The sequence below is a fragment of the Drosophila teissieri genome, chromosome 3L (genome assembly GCF_016746235.2).
Source record: "Drosophila teissieri strain GT53w chromosome 3L, Prin_Dtei_1.1, whole genome shotgun sequence".
NCBI classification, from domain to species: domain Eukaryota; kingdom Metazoa; phylum Arthropoda; class Insecta; order Diptera; family Drosophilidae; genus Drosophila; species Drosophila teissieri.
The window spans coordinates 8,818,517-8,839,037 of NC_053031.1; the positions used below are offsets into that span (position 1 = coordinate 8,818,517).

Here is a 20,521-nt window from a genome sequence, read left to right on the forward strand (position 1 = left end):
CGGGGAGTAGCTAGAGGTATGATTATAAATTTGACTAATATCTGGAAGTTATAAAAAAAAACCCGAAATCGGGAACAGGTTCCGCCACTTGATGACGTTTGGAAAAACCGAAACATGCAGCTCCCAAGATGCAGTTTTCGGAATTCTTACCGTTTCTGAGGATTACTCGCCTGTCACTCAAACCAGTTTCAATTGATAAAAAGTTGTACCACTAGTTGGTAGCACAAGTTATTAAATATAGGCTTTTAACCAGAAAAATGTATAATATTGCAAATATAGTTCACATATTTTATAAGTTTCCGCTCGTCTAGGAAGAGATTAAAAAGTGCCTTTTCATTATTATTTAAACTGAAAACCACATATCTTTTTAATTTATTTGAACTGCTTGGCAGTTTCTTGGTACAAAGTTTTCTAGTTGCACTCAGAGAATATTTTAAAAAAATCTCTTATTAAAATGCAAATTGTTAACAAGGTGGACTGTCTGAAAATCGCACTCAAATTAAACAACTTTGGTTAAATAACAACAACAAAAGGGCGACCGCTCACTCCCCATCTCTCTCTGCTTCTTTCTCAGCGGTCTGCTCTCCCTCTCCCTCGCACTCGCACCTCCACTTCCACATCCAATTCCCACACGCTGCCGCCGTATCAGACGCTCCAGCTTTTCAGGCCGCTGCGATTTGATCGCCGCTCAGTTGATCAGAGTCACTCGAACGCGCCGCTGCTCAGCGATTCGGAATTGGCGCGAAACAGTTTAAATTGTATAAAAAGTTCGACTACCAGCTTTGCACATATATCGCATATAGTATAGACGCTCAAATATTTACGAGCTGCATCGGTTTCGTCGGCGACTAAAAGTGCGTAAAGATATGCTAAATGTGTATATAGCAAATTATTCATATATAATATAAAGAAGAGTGTTTATATGAAATATTGCTCAGCTCCAAATAATCGAGTATTATATGATGTGAGCAGCCAGAAATGTGTTAAATTGACCAATTACATTGGTATTTAAGTGCAAACTAGTTCGGTTCTCAAATCGTTTCATTTACCAGGAGTGTTAATTATTAGTCTTTCGAAAGGCGAAAGGAAGTGCAAGATTTCGTGGCAGAGAAACATGCCATCAAAACATCGATCGAAAGTCAATTAATTTGCACATAGGCCGCATTTAATGATAATTTTGAAAACACGTAAAACACCAGAGTTGTTAATTATTATCGATACTCCAGGCCAAAACAAAGAGCACCCATATTGTGATGATCTGTGCGCGTGTATGGGTATTAGTGACAATGGCCGCCGCTCCAGTGCACGTGTATTGGTGCGCTCAGTAAAGTGCTCAAAGTGCCATTCCGTTCCTCATTTGTAGCCGTTGTCGTTGTCGTTGTCGTTGTTGTTACTCAGTGTATTCCATTTCGTGTTATCTCAAAAGCGTGCTCTGTGCCAACTCTCTAGTACAGCGATTCTACCACATATAGAGCCGTTGCGGTACGTTCCATGCACCCTTTCGCATCTTTCGGGTTTATCAGAATTCGCGGAATTCTATAAAAAGTTCTATAAAAGAGAGTTACTGTCTTGAAGTTGGCACACCTCCGCAGGAACCTTGTATAATATGTACATGTATCTTCCCTCAAGACGTCACAGCATATGCCCATAATGATCTCTTAGCCATTTAAAGACGTCACTCGCGGCTTTCGAATATCCAAAAATAAGCATACCCTTCTGCATGCATATGTATGAGTACCAACTATTACTAGCCAGTGTGTTTTGTGTTTCTCGGAATCCACTTAAGTTCACAAGCTACGTCAATGATTATAGCTAATTTGCATAAACCTTCCATTTGTGCTAGCTTACTGACCAACTATTTATCTGAATCGAATTGAGGGCTACACAATATAAGTAAACTGAATGCATACAGTCGAGCTCTATTCAATACCCTCATATCTTAATTAAACAAACTTCAAAGGTTTTTAGTCGCGTTTTAAAAACTCTCTTGGCAATCGAGCTTATCAAGAATCGTGTACACATGAACTAAAAGCGTTGATTATACGTATAAATCACAATGAAACTGGCAAATAGAACGTTCTAATACTTAACGCAAATACTTAAATATTAAAATACAATTATGCTTAAAGCAATCAAATCAATGATACAAGTGATGGGGTAGAGCTATTGCAAGTTCAATGAGGCTTATGTCTTGTTGTCTTATATTACGCCAAATTTCTTCCGACTTTGATTGTGGAGAATTTCAAGATACTCATGGATTTACAGGACTTTCTTTCTCTTCTACATTGATCGTTGTATTTTATTAAATTGCTCGTAGACATGTTATCATTAAAGATCCGCACGTTATTCTTTTTATCTTTCCTAGGACTCTAAAGCTTTTTTTTCCACCAAGGGACCTTTTGGTGGATTGTTAGAGGTTTTGTTTTGTTTGTTTCTTGATTTGTATGGGAATTGATTTAATTATGGTGTCAGTCAGTTGTTCAAATTTGTCCCAACCCGCATTGCATGTAACAAATCGTTGAAAAAAATGTCGATGGTGATGGAAAAGTGATCGCTTCCTTGAAGAGAATCACTGCATTTAAAGCCGCAAAAGATTTTCGGTTCTGATGTTTGTGAGTTAGCTGCTGATTATTCAGGATAATGAAACCGTGTTCGTGTATGAATTTCCTAACAGTTCTTATCAATCAAAGCAATCAAATTAATAAGCATAAAGAATTGAAGTTTGTTAAATAATATATTTTTATCAGCGCTACATTGTTGGACATTAGTAACAAAAAATATATGTATATTTTAATCAAAGTTTCAAACGCAAGCATACACAAGGGAATTGAATGTTTTGGCTCGTGTATCAAAAATACAACAATTTAGGTATACTACCATAAAGCTTCCCCAAAGTTAAACCTACTTTAGCCCAATTCAAACAAAGAATTTCTTCGAAATATAACATTTGACTTGCTTGTTATCATCGAGTTAACCGGGAACAAAACACAACCTACACTTATTTGCAGATGCTATGATGTGATGTTTGCTGAGAGCTGTTCCCAGTCAGCAGATCTGCCATAATGTACCACCCAATCTGCTAAATAGGAAGGCCAACACATAGCGAGGCTCAGAGATCCGGAGAAAATATCAATCTGGTTACGTGACTGTTGCGATAGTTCGACATGCATTTCAGCAATGAAACGGAAATGAGCCAATGTCCCAATGCGAAACGTAGAGTAACCGATCCGTTGTCTGGCCCAAAAAACTGCAGCACTTCGTCCACCGACTCGGGTGTCATACTGAACGATAATGCGGCGACATTTCGCCCGGAGACGGAGACCAACGATCGGGGGACGGACAAAGGGCAGTCCCAATCAAAGTCGGAAGAGAAAACGGAACCCAAGCGTATCAGCGTTGAGCACACTGTCCATATAACAAGCGAAAATGCTGGAACGACATCTTCGCCGGCGGTTTCCATACGGAGCACCACCATTTCCGTTGTGTCCATCGATGATAATGCCATCGATTCCAGTAGTATTGCTAGTGATTCGGAGGCCGAAGCGGAGGATTATACCGTCCAGAAGCTGGGTCACCAGGTCACCTACCCGCCCAACAGTTCCCACCTGCGCGACCTCAACCAGGGTCTAACGGTGGTCAGTCGTCATGTGGCGCCAGCTGAGGCGGCAGCCCCGCCCCCCAATCCCCTGGAAGCTGGCGTTGTGGCCAAGCAAATACTGAACGGAAGTCTGGCCCTGGCCACGCCCACCCCGGCGGCGGGAGGTGCCACCCAGGGCATTGGGAGCATCGCCCTGACCAACTCCACGGATGTGACCTTCGGTGATAAGCACTTCTACGAGGGACCCGTGACGATACAGCAGTTTCTCATCGACAACCGGGACAAGTGGAAACCGGGCGAGGGACCAGCCGGTGGACAGGATAACCCCGCCTTTAATGGTGCAGCCACCACGAATGGAAGTGCGCCGGGTAAGACAATCTATAAACTGATTCCATACATTGTTTATTAGAAGCTGAGAGATGGGATGTGAAATAATAATAGGAATATAATACTAAGAATTTAAATTTTACATTTCTACCCACCTTATTAAATTCTCCTTATACATATGTTGGCAAGCAAATCACATCTAAAGTATATCTTTTCTGGAATATATATCCTTAAAATATATACTATCGCTGCTATTTCCTGCTGCCTTTGCTTACATTCCTGTGCTGTCTTCACCTTGCCTCGGTTTTGTTTGCTTTTAATGGGCCGAACTGAGCGCGTGTGGCGATTTGTTTACCCAACCCAATTGGCCTGGTCTAACGACCGTGTTGCGAATGGTAGATTAGCAGATGGCCCACAAAGCACCCACATTCATTGAATTCGCTTAAAACAAATACAACATTTTACTATAAAAACAAATTAAATGCATTTAATTGCGCAAGGCTACAGAACTCATTTAGGAAAATGTTGTAAAAAGTCGCCAAAACTTCAAAACGTAAAAAAATATCTTAGCTAAAAAAATCGAAAATATTTATGAAAATCACGAACCCAAAATTTGTCTCGCATAAAATGAAGGTGCGGCTTTTTATTCATGGGAGAAAATGTTATAACGCCCAAAGCGTTGGGTGTTTTTAAAATTGAATACATTTTTTATTAGTTCTAGAACTTGTTTTTTATCTCCCTGTTTTCTGACTACAATCTGTGCACAAAACCAGTAAAATTTCATTCACGAAAAGAAAATGTATCTCTGCCGCTTCAAGGCCCCGCAGCTCATAAATCAAATCGGTGAAAACTTTTTCGATAAATACGCAAAACAAAAACACAGCAGCTGCAACTGTTTACTTGAATGGTTTTCACAATTACCATAATTAAATCGCCAACCAGAACTCAAAATATATCCAATCAAAATACAACAAGGGGATTGAGTGAAAATTTAATCAGCTGCAGTTACGTGTTGTTTTTATATAGGCAGGTGCTTCCCCTGCAACTCGCAAAAAATTCCCATGTGAAGTGGGGGGGTTTTTTTGCAATGTGTAAATATATACTTCTAAATGAGAAAGTGAAAAAACAAGAACAATTCCTGCATATACGCACGGATCTGGAAAAGTACCCACCGATCGGCTTCAGTTGTTCATTTAAAGCGATCGGAGAATGTCGAAAAGCACGCTTGAAATTTGCCTAAAGTGTCACGGGATAATCGCGGATAATTGCAGTCGTATCGAGTGTGATAATGGCTTTTGTGGTCGGTCCTGTCATCGCAAATGCACGGAATTGTCTGAAGATCAGTTGAAAGTGCTAGATATGGTGCCCAATTTAAGGTGGAATTGTGACAACTGTCTGGGCGGGGTGCAAACTGGAGCACAAATGAGCAAGTGGTTGGAAAAGTCGCTGCGGGAGCACGAAAAACGATTGGAAATCCTAGAACAGGGACTAGTGAAGCGTAAGAGGAAATAATGCATTTAAAACGAGTTAATCTTTGATTTTACCTTTTTTTGGAAGCTAAATAGAAAGTTAATTTATTCATCTAGTCCTTCTTAAACCAATATTTCTTTCTTTCATTTCAACGAATATATTAAACATTAACAATAGAGGTTGGACTTGATTCTAGACTTGATTTTATCTGAGTCTTAGTCTATCACAAAACAATAGATTTTATTTTTAAACTATTAGAACGCATTGACATATTCATTTTTTAAGTTTTGTAAACACCCTCCATTTACCCACACTTGAAATGCCATTTTCCAGGTTCCAAACATGACGATCCGGCGCAAACACCACCACCCCTTTGTCCCTTTTTGCCCAATACGGTTGGGCGCAAGGCCGTCACAATTACAGTGGTCTTCGTAACTTTAACCTTCCTGCTGGGAATCGTACTGGCCACCACCACAAATCTCTTCGGCAAGTCGGTGAACCAAAGTAAGATCAATGATGACGACGATTATACGCAAAATATTCCAATCAATTCAACAATAGGTACAGTTTTGTTCCCCGTTAAAGAGCTTCCTTACTTAAGGAAAAACACGAATTGGCAATCATGCTCTAACATATTCTAACTCATTAACCCAACCAGCATGTGTATAAGTCATCTTAATCTCATCCTGTATATACATAACTCATATGAATCATTGTGTTGTCGTGTTTGCGTACATCATCCATTTTGCTGCTCGCGTTTCTTATCCCAGGGTCAGTGTTGTGAAGTGAACTATAAATCAAAAGTGTGGCCTAAAGTTCAATTGAATGGAATATGCCAGTGAATCGACCTCGTGAGTCACCTAAAAAGGATCTCACAAAACAGTAGTAGTATGATTTAAACTATTAAATTAAATTATTAAAAATAATAAAAAAAAACTGTTTAGTTTAAACATCTAATATATTAACGTACCCGTCATAAAGAAAATCGAAAAACTTTCTATAAATATTAGAGTACTAAAAATTAAAATCGAAAAGAGTTTCGATCTGAAATTTGTTCTATGAAACCATAACAAAGTATCAAAGATCTTAAAACGGGAAAACCTTTACAAATCTTGATGCAAGAGCTGATAATTCGCGAGTAATCACTACTATTGTTTTGGTCGCACTTGTGCCATGCTAACTCCAAAACTCTCAATGCAGCGGATGTCGTCGATGATGGCACCTTGGTGATCCTGAAAGTGGATGAGTGGGGCGGAAGACCTGCCAAGAAGAAGTTGGAACTGCAACATCTGCCCATCAATCGGGTGGTCATCTCGCACACCGCCGCTGAGGGTTGCGAATCGAGGGTAAGTAGATTCCATAGTCCATGTCCTGCTCGTTCCTAACGCTCGATCCGAACGATGACATCCACATTTCTCAACGAAGGAAGTCTGCTCTGCCCGGGTGAATGTCGTCCAATCGTTTCACATGGACAGCTTGGGCTGGGACCACATTGGCTACAATTTTCTGGTGGGCGGCGATGGTCGTGTGTACGAGGGGCGTGGCTGGGATTATGTAGGCGCCCACACCAAGGGTTATAATAGAGACACCATTGGGATATCCTTTATTGGAACCTTCACGATCAGGAAACCCAACGAACGGCAGTTAAAGGCGTGCCAACTGCTTTTGGAAGAGGGCGTTCGTCTTGAGAAGTTGACACCCAACTATCGGCTTTATGGCCATCGACAAATGAGCGCCACGGAGAGTCCCGGAAATGAGCTCTACAAGATCATAAAGCAGTGGAAGCACTGGTCACATGAAATCTAATAAGTCACGTATTATATATAAATTACAAGTAAATGGAGTCTATAGAAATATGACGAACAAGCTCACTTTTTTCGACCTCATTTCCCACCTAACACCTTACAAAATTTTAAAAAACCTGAAGTTTCTAAATGGTTGAGTTGAATGGAATATCACGAATTTACCACTCTTACCAAAAGATACACGGATGTATGCATAACCTCTTAAGAAGATGATCATGGCGAGGATGCAAACCGAAAAACAAATTTAAATACCACCCACACTCATTAAAGTATGGTTTACTTATTAATTGATTCTATATTGGATTGTAATTCTGAGTTTTAAACATGATAATAATTGTGGTAAGGTCTTGCATCTGTCCCTTGAAAATCTTCGAAGGGTTACTAACACAGCTGATCTTTTTGAACCAGCGATTGATCCTGAAGTCCATGTGGATGGAAAACTAGAAGTGATCAGTATAAAGGGCTGGGGTGGTATGCCTACTAGAGGAAAACTAGAGCCCCTTGATCTTCCGGTTCCCAGGGTAATAATCTCCGAGACTCCACCCGAGATATGTGAAACAAAGGTATGTTTGAATATTTATGTGAAACTTCCACAAATTTCATAAGATTATTAAATTTACTATAATTTAGGAGTCCTGCTCCTATTGGACTCGAGTTACCCAGAGCAGGCACATGGACACCTACAACTGGGGTCAAGTGGGATATAATTTCCTTGTGGGCGGGGATGGACGTATTTACGAGGGGCGTGGCTGGAACTACGTGGGCGCTCATACCAGGGACAATAATAACAACAGCATCGGTATTAGCTTTTTGGGCCAATTTCGAAGAGAGGAGCCAACGAAAAAGTCATTGGAGGCATGTCAGTTGCTCATCGACCAAGGTCTTCGCCTCAAGAAACTAAAGCCAGATTACCAACTGCTGGGACATCGACAAATAACCGGCACATTGATGCCCGGCGAGGAGCTCTACAGAATCATTCAGACCTGGGACCATTGGTACAATCTGACGAAAACTTGGCCCGACCTGCATATGATTCAATAGTTATAATTAATAAAATTATGAACGAATAAAGGTGTTAAACAAATATTTATAGATTTTTAATCCTAAGATTGTTAATTGCTTGTGTATATTGTGTATATTTAATATTAATACGTGCTATAGAAAATGAGTCAAGGAAATAAAATTTCATGAAACAAATCAATTTATTCGCACTTTTTTCGTAAAAGCAAATCATACACAATATATTGGTTACATTGGGTTTATGCCTTGTCAAATAACTAATTTTAATAAATCAATAACAAAATTTCATGTAGAAAAGCATTATTAAATATTTCATTACATCTAAATAAAAAACCGCTTAAATTTACTAACTAAAACTAAAAATGTATGTATGCTCGAAAATATATAACTCAAAAGCAACATTTATTTTCGAAAAATCAACAGATCTGGACAACATTGGTGGTGGATTAATACTGAGGTTCGTGGAGCGCCAGCAATGGCTGGCACAACCGCCACAGAAGGAGATTCCAGATCTGGAGCTGCCCGTGAAACTGGTGATAGTCTTGCCCACAAACTCGGAAAATTGCTACACCCAGGCGCAGTGTGTGCTCCCAGTTCGACAGCTACAGTCCTACGACATAGAATCGTTGCAGAAGTCGGATATTGCCTACAACTTTCTGATTGGCGGCGATGGAAATGTATATGTGGGTCGCGGCTGGAATAAAATGGGCGCCCACATGAACAACTCCTTCTATGACTCCAGGAGTCTAAGCTTCGCCTATATCGGATCTTTTAAGACGCTCCAGCCGTCGGAGAAGCAACTCAGTGTGACTCGTCTCCTGCTGGCACGTGGCGTGAAGCTGGGCAAGATTACACCCGACTACCGATTTACGGCGAGCAGTAAATTGATACCAACTGTTACCGATTTTAAGGCGGATGCGCTGTACAACAGTTTTGCCAACTGGACTCATTGGTCGTGAATAGGTTAAGATATGCGCCGCATCGATATTTTTTAATACTATCAGTCATTTTTGTATTGATAATGTATCATAGGTGTTCTCGCTTTAATGTGTGGCATATTCGATTAAGCTAGAATAAATCCTGCGAGTTGGGACTTCCCCGATTATTAGAATGTTTTTCATTGCTTTCGCTTTTTAGTTTTTATTAAAAAAAGGAAAAATATTGTTATAAACAAATGACGATAAATAAATATTAGAGATGAAGATATTTGATTATTTAAATTTTTATTATTGGGTTGACTGGTTTCAGCTCGCGTTCAACTGTTGTGTTGATGGAGTGTCTATAGTTCCATAAGTAGTAAGTAGAAAGTCCCGAAATGAATGCCTTGACATTGAGAGTGCGAATACCAGTCTAAAAATAAGAAACTACTTTTGGATGAGGAGAGAGTGTGAATAGAATAGGTCACACGGCTAACTAAACGTACCCATTGGGGAGCTAAAAAAACGCATTACTTAGGACTTTACAAAACTTCCAGTCCAAAATGTAATTATTTCTCACAGCCTTTGTGCACTTTCAAATAGATTTAATAGGATAATTGTATTTCGCACATACCTCAGGAAGTTTGCGCATACAATATGTCAAGATGCTAACCGATTCTCACATCATCAGCAGATAGTGGATTGAAATAGTCCTTCATATTCTTGTCGACAGTTCACGGGTTTTTTTAAAAAACCAAAAATTGGAATAAAATTTGAAAAAAATAAATTTTTTTTGGTAAACACAGTTTAATTGGAAATTTTATTACGATTTCAACGAGATATGACATTCCACAATTGGACCAATATTTCGAATGTTATGATAAAAATACTGATATTTAAATCGCAAAAAAACAGAAAATCAATTTTCGGCCAAAATCCAAATATCATCATCTAAAATTGGAAAAAATTTGAAAAAAAAATACATTTTTCTTGGTAAACACAGTTTGATTGGAAATTTAATTACGATTTCAACGAGATATGACATTCCACAATTGGACCAATATTTCGAATGTTATGATAAAAATACTGATATTTAAATCGCAAAAAAACAGAAAATCAATTTTCGGCCAAAATCTAAAAATCATCATCAAAAATTGGAAAAAAATTGAAAAAAAAATACATTTTTCTTGGTAAACACAGTTTGATTGGAAATTTAATTACGATTTCAACGAGATATGACATTACACAATTGGACCAATATTTTGAATGTTATGATAAAAATACTGATATTTAAATCGCAAAAAAACAGAAAATCAATTTTCGGCCAAAATCTAAAAATCATCATCTAAAATTGGAAAAAATTTGAAAAAAAAATAAATTTTTTTTGGTAAACACAGTTTGATTGGAAATTTAATTACGATTTCAACGAGATATGACATTCCACAATTGGACCAATATTTCGAATGTTATGATAAAAATACTGATATTTAAATCGCAAAAAAACAGAAAATCAATTTTCGGCCAAAATCCAAATATCATCATCTAAAATTGGAAAAAATTTGAAAAAAAAATAAATTTTTTTTGGTAAACACAGTTTGATTGGAAATTTAATTACGATTTCAACGAGATATGACATTCCTTGTTTGGACCAATATTTCGAATGTTTTGATCAAAATACTGATATTTAAATCGCAAAAAAACAGAAAATCAATTTTCGGCCAAAATCTAAAAATCATTATCAAAAATTGGAAAAAAATTAAAAAAAAAATACTTTTTTTTGGTAAACACAGTTTGATTGAAAATTTAATTACAATTTCAACGAGATATGACATTCCACAATTGGACCAATATTTCGAATCTTATGATAAAAATACTGATATTTAAATCGCAAAAAAACAGAAAATCAATCATCTAAAATTGGAAAAAATTTGAAAAAAAAAATACATTTTTTTTGGTAAACACAGTTTGATTGGAAATTTAATTACGATTTCAACGAGATATAACATTCCACAATTGGACCAATATTTTGAATGTTATGATAAAAATACTGATATTTAAATCGCTAAAAAACAGAAAATCAATTTTCGGCCAAAATCCAAAAATCATCATCTAAAATTGGAAAAAATTTGAAAAACAAATAAATTTTTTTTGGTAAACACAGTTTTATTGGAAATTTAATTACGATTTCAACGAGATATGACATTCCACAATTGGACCAATATTTCGAATGTTATGATAAAAATACTGATATCTAAATCGCAAAAAAACAGAAAATCAATTTTCGGCCAAAATCCAAAAATCATCATCTAAAATTGGAAAAAATTTGAAAAAAAAGTACATTTTTTTTGGTAAACACAGTTTGATTGGAAATTTAATTACGATTTCAACGAGATATAACATTCCACAATTGGACCAATATTTCGAATGTTATGATAAAAATACTGATATTTAAATCGCTAAAAAACAGAAAATCAATTTTCGGCCAAAATCCAAAAATCATCATCTAAAATTGGAAAAAATTTGAAAAACAAATAAATTTTTTTTGGTAAACACAGTTTGATTGGAAATTTAATTACGATTTCAACGAGATATGACATTCCACAATTGGACCAATATTTCGAATGTTATGATAAAAATACTGATATTTAAATCGCAAAAAAACAGAAAATCAATTTTCGGCCAAAATCTAAAAATCATTATCAAAAATTGGAAAAAAATTTAAAAAAAAATACTTTTTTTTGGTAAACACAGTTTGATTAAAAATTTAATTACAATTTCAACGAGATATGACATTCCACAATTGGACCAATATTTCGAATCTTATGATAAAAATACTGATATTTAAATCGCAAAAAAACAGAAAATCAATTTTCGGCCAAAATCCAAAAATCATCATCTAAAATTGGAAAAAATTTGAAAAAAAAAATACATTTTTTTTGGTAAACACAGTTTGATTGGAAATTTAATTACGATTTCAACGAGATATAACATTCCACAATTGGACCAATATTTTGAATGTTATGATAAAAATACTGATATTTAAATCGCTAAAAAACAGAAAATCAATTTTCGGCCAAAATCCAAATTTCATCATCTAAAATTGGAAAAAATTTGAAAAACAAATAAATTTTTTTTGGTAAACACAGTTTTATTGGAAATTTAATTACGATTTCAACGAGATATGACATTCCACAATTGGACCAATATTTCGAATGTTATGATAAAAATACTGATATCTAAATCGCAAAAAAACAGAAAATCAATTTTCGGCCAAAATCCAAAAATCATCTTCTAAAATTGGAAAAAATTTGAAAAAAAAAATACATTTTTTTTGGTAAACACAGTTTGATTGGAAATTTAATTACGATTTCAACGAGATATAACATTCCACAATTGGACCAATATTTTGAATGTTATGATAAAAATACTGATATTTAAATCGCTAAAAAACAGAAAATCAATTTTCGGCCAAAATCCAAAAATCATCATCTAAAATTGGAAAAAATTTGAAAAAAAAAATACATTTTTTTTGGTAAACACAGTTTGATTGGAAATTTAATTACGATTTCAACGAGATATAACATTCCACAATTGGACCAATATTTTGAATGTTATGATAAAAATACTGATATTTAAATCGCTAAAAAACAGAAAATCAATTTTCGGCCAAAATCCAAAAATCATCATCTAAAATTGGAAAAAATTTGAAAAACAAATAAATTTTTTTTGGTAAACACAGTTTTATTGGAAATTTAATTACGATTTCAACGAGATATGACATTCCACAATTGGACCAATATTTCGAATGTTATGATAAAAATACTGATATCTAAATCGCAAAAAAACAGAAAATCAATTTTCGGCCAAAATCCAAAAATCATCATCTAAAATTGGAAAAAATTTGAAAAAAAAAATACATTTTTTTTGGTAAACACAGTTTGATTGGAAATTTAATTACGATTTCAACGAGATATAACATTCCACAATTGGACCAATATTTCGAATGTTATGATAAAAATACTGATATTTAAATCGCAAAAAAACAGAAAATCAATTTTCGGCCAAAATCTAAAAATCATTATCAAAAATTGGAAAAAAATTAAAAAAAAAATACTTTTTTTTGGTAAACACAGTTTGATTAAAAATTTAATTACAATTTCAACGAGATATGACATTCCACAATTGGACCAATATTTCGAATCTTATGATAAAAATACTGATATTTAAATCGCAAAAAAACAGAAAATCAATTTTCGGCCAAAATCCAAAAATCATCATCTAAAATTGGAAAAAATTTGAAAAAAAAAATACATTTTTTTTGGTAAACACAGTTTGATTGGAAATTTAATTACGATTTCAACGAGATATAACATTCCACAATTGGACCAATATTTTGAATGTTATGATAAAAATACTGATATTTAAATCGCTAAAAAACAGAAAATCAATTTTCGGCCAAAATCCAAAAATCATCATCTAAAATTGGAAAAAATTTGAAAAACAAATAAATTTTTTTTGGTAAACACAGTTTTATTGGAAATTTAATTACGATTTCAACGAGATATGACATTCCACAATTGGACCAATATTTCGAATGTTATGATAAAAATACTGATATCTAAATCGCAAAAAAACAGAAAATCAATTTTCGGCCAAAATCCAAAAATCATCTTCTAAAATTGGAAAAAATTTGAAAAAAAAAATACATTTTTTTTGGTAAACACAGTTTGATTGGAAATTTAATTACGATTTCAACGAGATATAACATTCCACAATTGGACCAATATTTTGAATGTTATGATAAAAATACTGATATTTAAATCGCTAAAAAACAGAAAATCAATTTTCGGCCAAAATCCAAAAATCATCATCTAAAATTGGAAAAAATTTGAAAAACAAATAAATTTTTTTTGGTAAACACAGTTTTATTGGAAATTTAATTACGATTTCAACGAGATATGACATTCCACAATTGTACCAATATTTCGAATGTTATGATAAAAATACTGATATCTAAATCGCAAAAAAACAGAAAATCAATTTTCGGCCAAAATCCAAAAATCATCATCTAAAATTGGAAAAAATTTGAAAAAAAAAATACATTTTTTTTGGTAAACACAGTTTGATTGGAAATTTAATTACGATTTCAACGAGATATAACATTCCACAATTGGACCAATATTTTGAATGTTATGATAAAAATACTGATATTTAAATCGCTAAAAAACAGAAAATCAATTTTCGGCCAAAATCCAAAAATCATCATCTAAAATTGGAAAAAATTTGAAAAACAAATAAATTTTTTTTGGTAAACACAGTTTTATTGGAAATTTAATTACGATTTCAACGAGATATGACATTCCACAATTGGACCAATATTTCGAATGTTATGATAAAAATACTGATATCTAAATCGCAAAAAAACAGAAAATCAATTTTCGGCCAAAATCCAAAAATCATCTTCTAAAATTGGAAAAAATTTGAAAAAAAAATACATTTTTTTTGGTAAACACAGTTTGATTGGAAATTTAATTACGATTTCAACGAGATATAACATTCCACAATTGGACCAATATTTCGAATGTTATGATAAAAATACTGATATTTAAATCGCTAAAAAACAGAAAATCAATTTTCGGCCAAAATCCAAAAATCATCATCTAAAATTGGAAAAAATTTGAAAAAAAAAATACATTTTTTTTGGTAAACACAGTTTGATTGGAAATTTAATTACGATTTCAACGAGATATAACATTCCACAATTGGACCAATATTTTGAATGTTATGATAAAAATACTGATATTTAAATCGCTAAAAAACAGAAAATCAATTTTCGGCCAAAATCCAAAAATCATCATCTAAAATTGGAAAAAATTTGAAAAACAAATAAATTTTTTTTGGTAAACACAGTTTTATTGGAAATTTAATTACGATTTCAACGAGATATGACATTCCACAATTGGACCAATATTTCGAATGTTATGATAAAAATACTGATATCTAAATCGCAAAAAAACAGAAAATCAATTTTCGGCCAAAATCCAAAAATCATCATCTAAAATTGGAAAAAATTTGAAAAAAAAAATACATTTTTTTTGGTAAACACAGTTTGATTGGAAATTTAATTACGATTTCAACGAGATATAACATTCCACAATTGGACCAATATTTCGAATGTTATGATAAAAATACTGATATTTAAATCGCTAAAAAACAGAAAATCAATTTTCGGCCAAAATCCAAAAATCATCATCTAAAATTGGAAAAAATTTGAAAAACAAATAAATTTTTTTTGGTAAACACAGTTTGATTGGAAATTTAATTACGATTTCAACGAGATATGACATTCCACAATTGGACCAATATTTCGAATGTTATGATAAAAATACTGATATTTAAATCGCAAAAAAACAGAAAATCAATTTTCGGCCAAAATCTAAAAATCATTATCAAAAATTGGAAAAAAATTAAAAAAAAAATACTTTTTTTTGGTAAACACAGTTTGATTAAAAATTTAATTACAATTTCAACGAGATATGACATTCCACAATTGGACCAATATTTCGAATCTTATGATAAAAATACTGATATTTAAATCGCAAAAAAACAGAAAATCAATTTTCGGCCAAAATCCAAAAATCATCATCTAAAATTGGAAAAAATTTGAAAAAAAAAATACATTTTTTTTGGTAAACACAGTTTGATTGGAAATTTAATTACGATTTCAACGAGATATAACATTCCACAATTGGACCAATATTTTGAATGTTATGATAAAAATACTGATATTTAAATCGCTAAAAAACAGAAAATCAATTTTCGGCCAAAATCCAAAAATCATCATCTAAAATTGGAAAAAATTTGAAAAACAAATAAATTTTTTTTGGTAAACACAGTTTTATTGGAAATTTAATTACGATTTCAACGAGATATGACATTCCACAATTGGACCAATATTTCGAATGTTATGATAAAAATACTGATATCTAAATCGCAAAAAAACAGAAAATCAATTTTCGGCCAAAATCCAAAAATCATCATCTAAAATTGGAAAAAATTTGAAAAAAAAAATACATTTTTTTTGGTAAACACAGTTTGATTGGAAATTTAATTACGATTTCAACGAGATATAACATTCCACAATTGGACCAATATTTCGAATGTTATGATAAAAATACTGATATTTAAATCGCTAAAAAACAGAAAATCAATTTTCGGCCAAAATCCAAAAATCATCATCTAAAATTGGAAAAAATTTGAAAAACAAATAAATTTTTTTTGGTAAACACAGTTTGATTGGAAATTTAATTACGATTTCAACGAGATATGACATTCCACAATTGGACCAATATTTCGAATGTTATGATAAAAATACTGATATTTAAATCGCAAAAAAACAGAAAATCAATTTTCGGCCAAAATCTAAAAATCATTATCAAAAATTGGAAAAAAATTAAAAAAAAAATACTTTTTTTTGGTAAACACAGTTTGATTAAAAATTTAATTACAATTTCAACGAGATATGACATTCCACAATTGGACCAATATTTCGAATCTTATGATAAAAATACTGATATTTAAATCGCAAAAAAACAGAAAATCAATTTTCGGCCAAAATCCAAAAATCATCATCTAAAATTGGAAAAAATTTGAAAAAAAAAATACATTTTTTTTGGTAAACACAGTTTGATTGGAAATTTAATTACGATTTCAACGAGATATAACATTCCACAATTGGACCAATATTTTGAATGTTATGATAAAAATACTGATATTTAAATCGCTAAAAAACAGAAAATCAATTTTCGGCCAAAATCCAAAAATCATCATCTAAAATTGGAAAAAATTTGAAAAACAAATAAATTTTTTTTGGTAAACACAGTTTTATTGGAAATTTAATTACGATTTCAACGAGATATGACATTCCACAATTGGACCAATATTTCGAATGTTATGATAAAAATACTGATATCTAAATCGCAAAAAAACAGAAAATCAATTTTCGGCCAAAATCCAAAAATCATCTTCTAAAATTGGAAAAAATTTGAAAAAAAAAATACATTTTTTTTGGTAAACACAGTTTGATTGGAAATTTAATTACGATTTCAACGAGATATAACATTCCACAATTGGACCAATATTTCGAATGTTATGATAAAAATACTGATATTTAAATCGCTAAAAAACAGAAAATCAATTTTCGGCCAAAATCCAAAAATCATCATCTAAAATTGGAAAAAATTTGAAAAACAAATAAATTTTTTTTGGTAAACACAGTTTGATTGGAAATTTAATTACGATTTCAACGAGATATGACATTCCACAATTGGACCAATATTTCGAATGTTATGATAAAAATACTGATATTTAAATCGCAAAAAAACAGAAAATCAATTTTCGGCCAAAATCCAAAAATCATCATCTAAAATTGGAAAAAATTTGAAAAAAAAAGTATTTTTTTTGGTAAACACAGTTTGATTGGAAATTTAATTACGATTTCAACGAGATATGACATTCTATATTTGGACCAATATTTCGAATGTTTTGATCAAAATACTAATATTTAAATCGCAAAAAAAAAGAAAATCAATTCTGGAGGGTAATTTTTTTGCCGCTAGTTTATCTGGAGCTTAGTTTATCTGGAGGGTAGTTTATCTGCCAGTAAGTTTATCTGGGGGCTAATTTATCCGAAGCTTACTTTGTCTGGGCTTGTTTTGACTGAGGTTTTTATTATCTTGGTGTTTTGTTATTTGGAGGTCAGTTTGGCTGGAGGTTGTTTTATCCACAGGTCAGTTAACATTTGTTTTATATCTGTACATTTTAACCTGTGTTTTGTTTGTGAGGCGTTTTTATTTATTAGTTCATCTGGGGATAAGTTCATATCTTCCGCGGATTTTCTTGTCAGTGGTTATTTGTCCGGAGGTAATTTTATAATTTTTGTAAGAGTTAAATTATTAGGGAGTTCGTTTTTTTGGTGGTCAGTTTTAAGGAGGTTAAAGAGGTTGCCATATGTTCTTAGATTTAGATTAAATGCATCTTCTTTTTACTAATCACGATCTATCTACTTTCTACTTATGACAAAAAAAAAGAAAAACAATACTCGTGAAGAACTCTTTTTAGGTCAGTTAATCAAACCGTAGCCGTTAACTGTAGTCGGTCATTCATACCACGAAACGGGACGACAACATAACTTCGATCCAATGATGAGCTGCTTTTAAAAGTGCTTAAAGTAAGTATACGCCCCTTGAGAAAAGGGGATTCCCAATTCTTGCACTGCTCGCTACCATCAAATATCTCTCTCTAACCTCAAGTGGGCGGCGTTTAGAGATCACGCACCCTGTTGCGAAAATAGCACCCTATTTTAAGCTTCGAAAGCTTTCTTAGTTATACACTTATTTATAGGTATAAATATGTCTTATCAACAAGCTTATGAACTGCGCAGTCGCTTTGCGATCTGAAATGTCGGGGATTTTTTTGGGAGCCGTCAACAGAAATCAACAATAACCGGACTTGCGCGATCGGGTTCGCCTCAGTTCAGTTGGCATCGGACGTTCGTCTTGCGAAGATCGATCTCGGTTGTGGGTAGTGCGGTTTCATCAAATCATCACAAGATGCCGAAAACAGCGGCAGTTACTCTCCCAGAAGAACCGACAATTAACGCGAAAAGATTTCGCTTGGAGCTTCTCTATCTCTGTGTAGTGCTGCTCATGGTTGTGGCTTTAGCAGCTGGCTATTTCACGTGGATGATGTGTGAGTCAGCTAAATGGATCGAAGATCGTATACAACTTAATAGCCAATTCAATTGTTAACCTGGTTTAGCCCACTCAACAAGTTCGCCAAACAAGGGCCTACACATACTCGATCGCAGCGAATGGCAGGGGGAACCACCCAGTGGGAAGTACCCGCACCTCAAGCTTCCCGTCTCCAATGTGATCATACACCACACGGCAACCGAAGGATGCGATCAGGAGGTAAGTCTTACTATGGGAAAGTTTTTAAATTGTTAATGGGTGTATCTCGAGAGTGCTCCATAATTGCTTTGGAAGCTACTTGAAACCAGTTTGCTTTACTTAGCTTACTGAGTTAATTACTTATGATTTACTGACAGGCTTAACAATAAAATATTTTAAGCTTCATAACTGCAACCGACTAAAACATTAGGCCAGTTATATTTAGAAAATGCTAAAAAAAATGTAAATAAATATTTAACCAAAACTTTTAATAGAAAACCATATATTAACACCGACATTATAATTCAACAGCTTGCCATAAAAAAAACCCCCGCTTGGCGACGTACATACATAATTTTCGGAAAAAACCCCCTTTCTTCAGCAATATTTTAAGCTAATTAAACTTTTGCCAAGAGTTTTTGCATATATTTGTCAACTTAGGGCTTGAAGCATTTAAAGTTACTTACAAGTGTTTACTTATGCATACATCTTAAATCTATTTTCTCTATTTCGTTCCAGGATGTTTGCATATACCGCATGAAGATCATTCAGGCGTTCCATATGAAATCTATGGGTTGGGTCGACATCGGCTATAACTTTTTGGTGGGCGGCGATGGTGAAATCTACGTGGGACGCGGCTGGCACATCCAGGGTCAGCATGTGAAGGGATACGGTGCCATCTCCGTGAGCATAGCCTTTATCGGAACCTTTGTGAATATGGAGCCGCCAGCACGACAAATCGAAGCAGCCATGCGACTGATGGACGAGGGCGTACGTCTTCATAGATTGCAGCCAGATTACCATATATATGCCCATCGTCAACTTAGTCCCACCGAAAGTCCTGGTCAGAAGCTTTACGAGCTGATGCAGAACTGGCCTCGATTCACGCAGGATGCAACATCATGTAATGCAGTTGAAGAATTGAAAGTATGAAAAGTTATTTACTTTCAAAATTTATTTACAGTGCGACTGCTAAGCAATGAGACTTTGAAGCTCGTTACCCGACCTTATTGGTTGGCCCAGCCACCTATAGGGCCACTTACTCCTTTGAAGCTTCCAATTGAGAGCGTAAGATTTGTGGCCACCAACACTCCATCGTGTTCCACTCAAGCCGAGTGCACTCTTCGTGTGCGCCTCTTGCAAAACTGGCATATTGACAGCAATGGATATAAGGACATTAACTATAATTTCGTGGCGGCTGGGGACGAAAACATCTACGAGGCCAGAGGCTGGGATCACAGCTGTGAACCTCCAAAGAATGGAGATGAACTAGTCGTGGCCTTTGTTGGTCCTTCAAGTAGCAATAAAAAGATAGCCTTAGAACTAATTAAACATGGCATCAAACTGGGCCATATAAGCAAGAACTATAGTCTTATTGACGATTCAGAAAAGTAATAGAAAACTGAAAGCAAGGGGAATGAAGCTTTATCAGTG

The 20,521-nt window shown here is 34.0% G+C and overlaps 3 protein-coding genes across 3 annotated transcripts; all 3 read left to right on the top strand.

Annotated features, from left to right (window-relative positions):
• Nucleotides 1–706: 706 nt before the first annotated feature.
• On the top strand, nt 707–20,486 carry LOC122616537 (peptidoglycan-recognition protein LC). The gene is made up of 8 exons (XM_043792022.1): nt 707–854; nt 3,009–3,966; nt 5,729–5,956; nt 8,644–9,175; nt 18,619–18,887; nt 18,957–19,108; nt 19,607–19,991; nt 20,052–20,486. Exons 2-8 carry the CDS (start codon nt 3,165–3,167, stop codon nt 20,480–20,482), a joined length of 2,799 nt encoding a protein of 932 aa, XP_043647957.1. The 5' UTR covers nt 707–854; nt 3,009–3,164; the 3' UTR covers nt 20,483–20,486.
• LOC122617713 (peptidoglycan-recognition protein SC1a/b-like) lies at nt 6,767–7,216 on the top strand. The gene has a single exon (XM_043793670.1). It carries the CDS (start codon nt 6,863–6,865, stop codon nt 7,199–7,201), a length of 339 nt encoding a protein of 112 aa, XP_043649605.1. The 5' UTR covers nt 6,767–6,862; the 3' UTR covers nt 7,202–7,216.
• On the top strand, nt 7,609–8,330 carry LOC122617712 (peptidoglycan-recognition protein LF-like). The gene is made up of 2 exons (XM_043793669.1): nt 7,609–7,763; nt 7,831–8,330. The coding sequence occupies exons 1-2, from the start codon at nt 7,674–7,676 to the stop codon at nt 8,239–8,241; spliced, it is 501 nt and encodes a 166-aa protein (XP_043649604.1). The 5' UTR covers nt 7,609–7,673; the 3' UTR covers nt 8,242–8,330.
• Nucleotides 20,487–20,521: the final 35 nt, after the last annotated feature.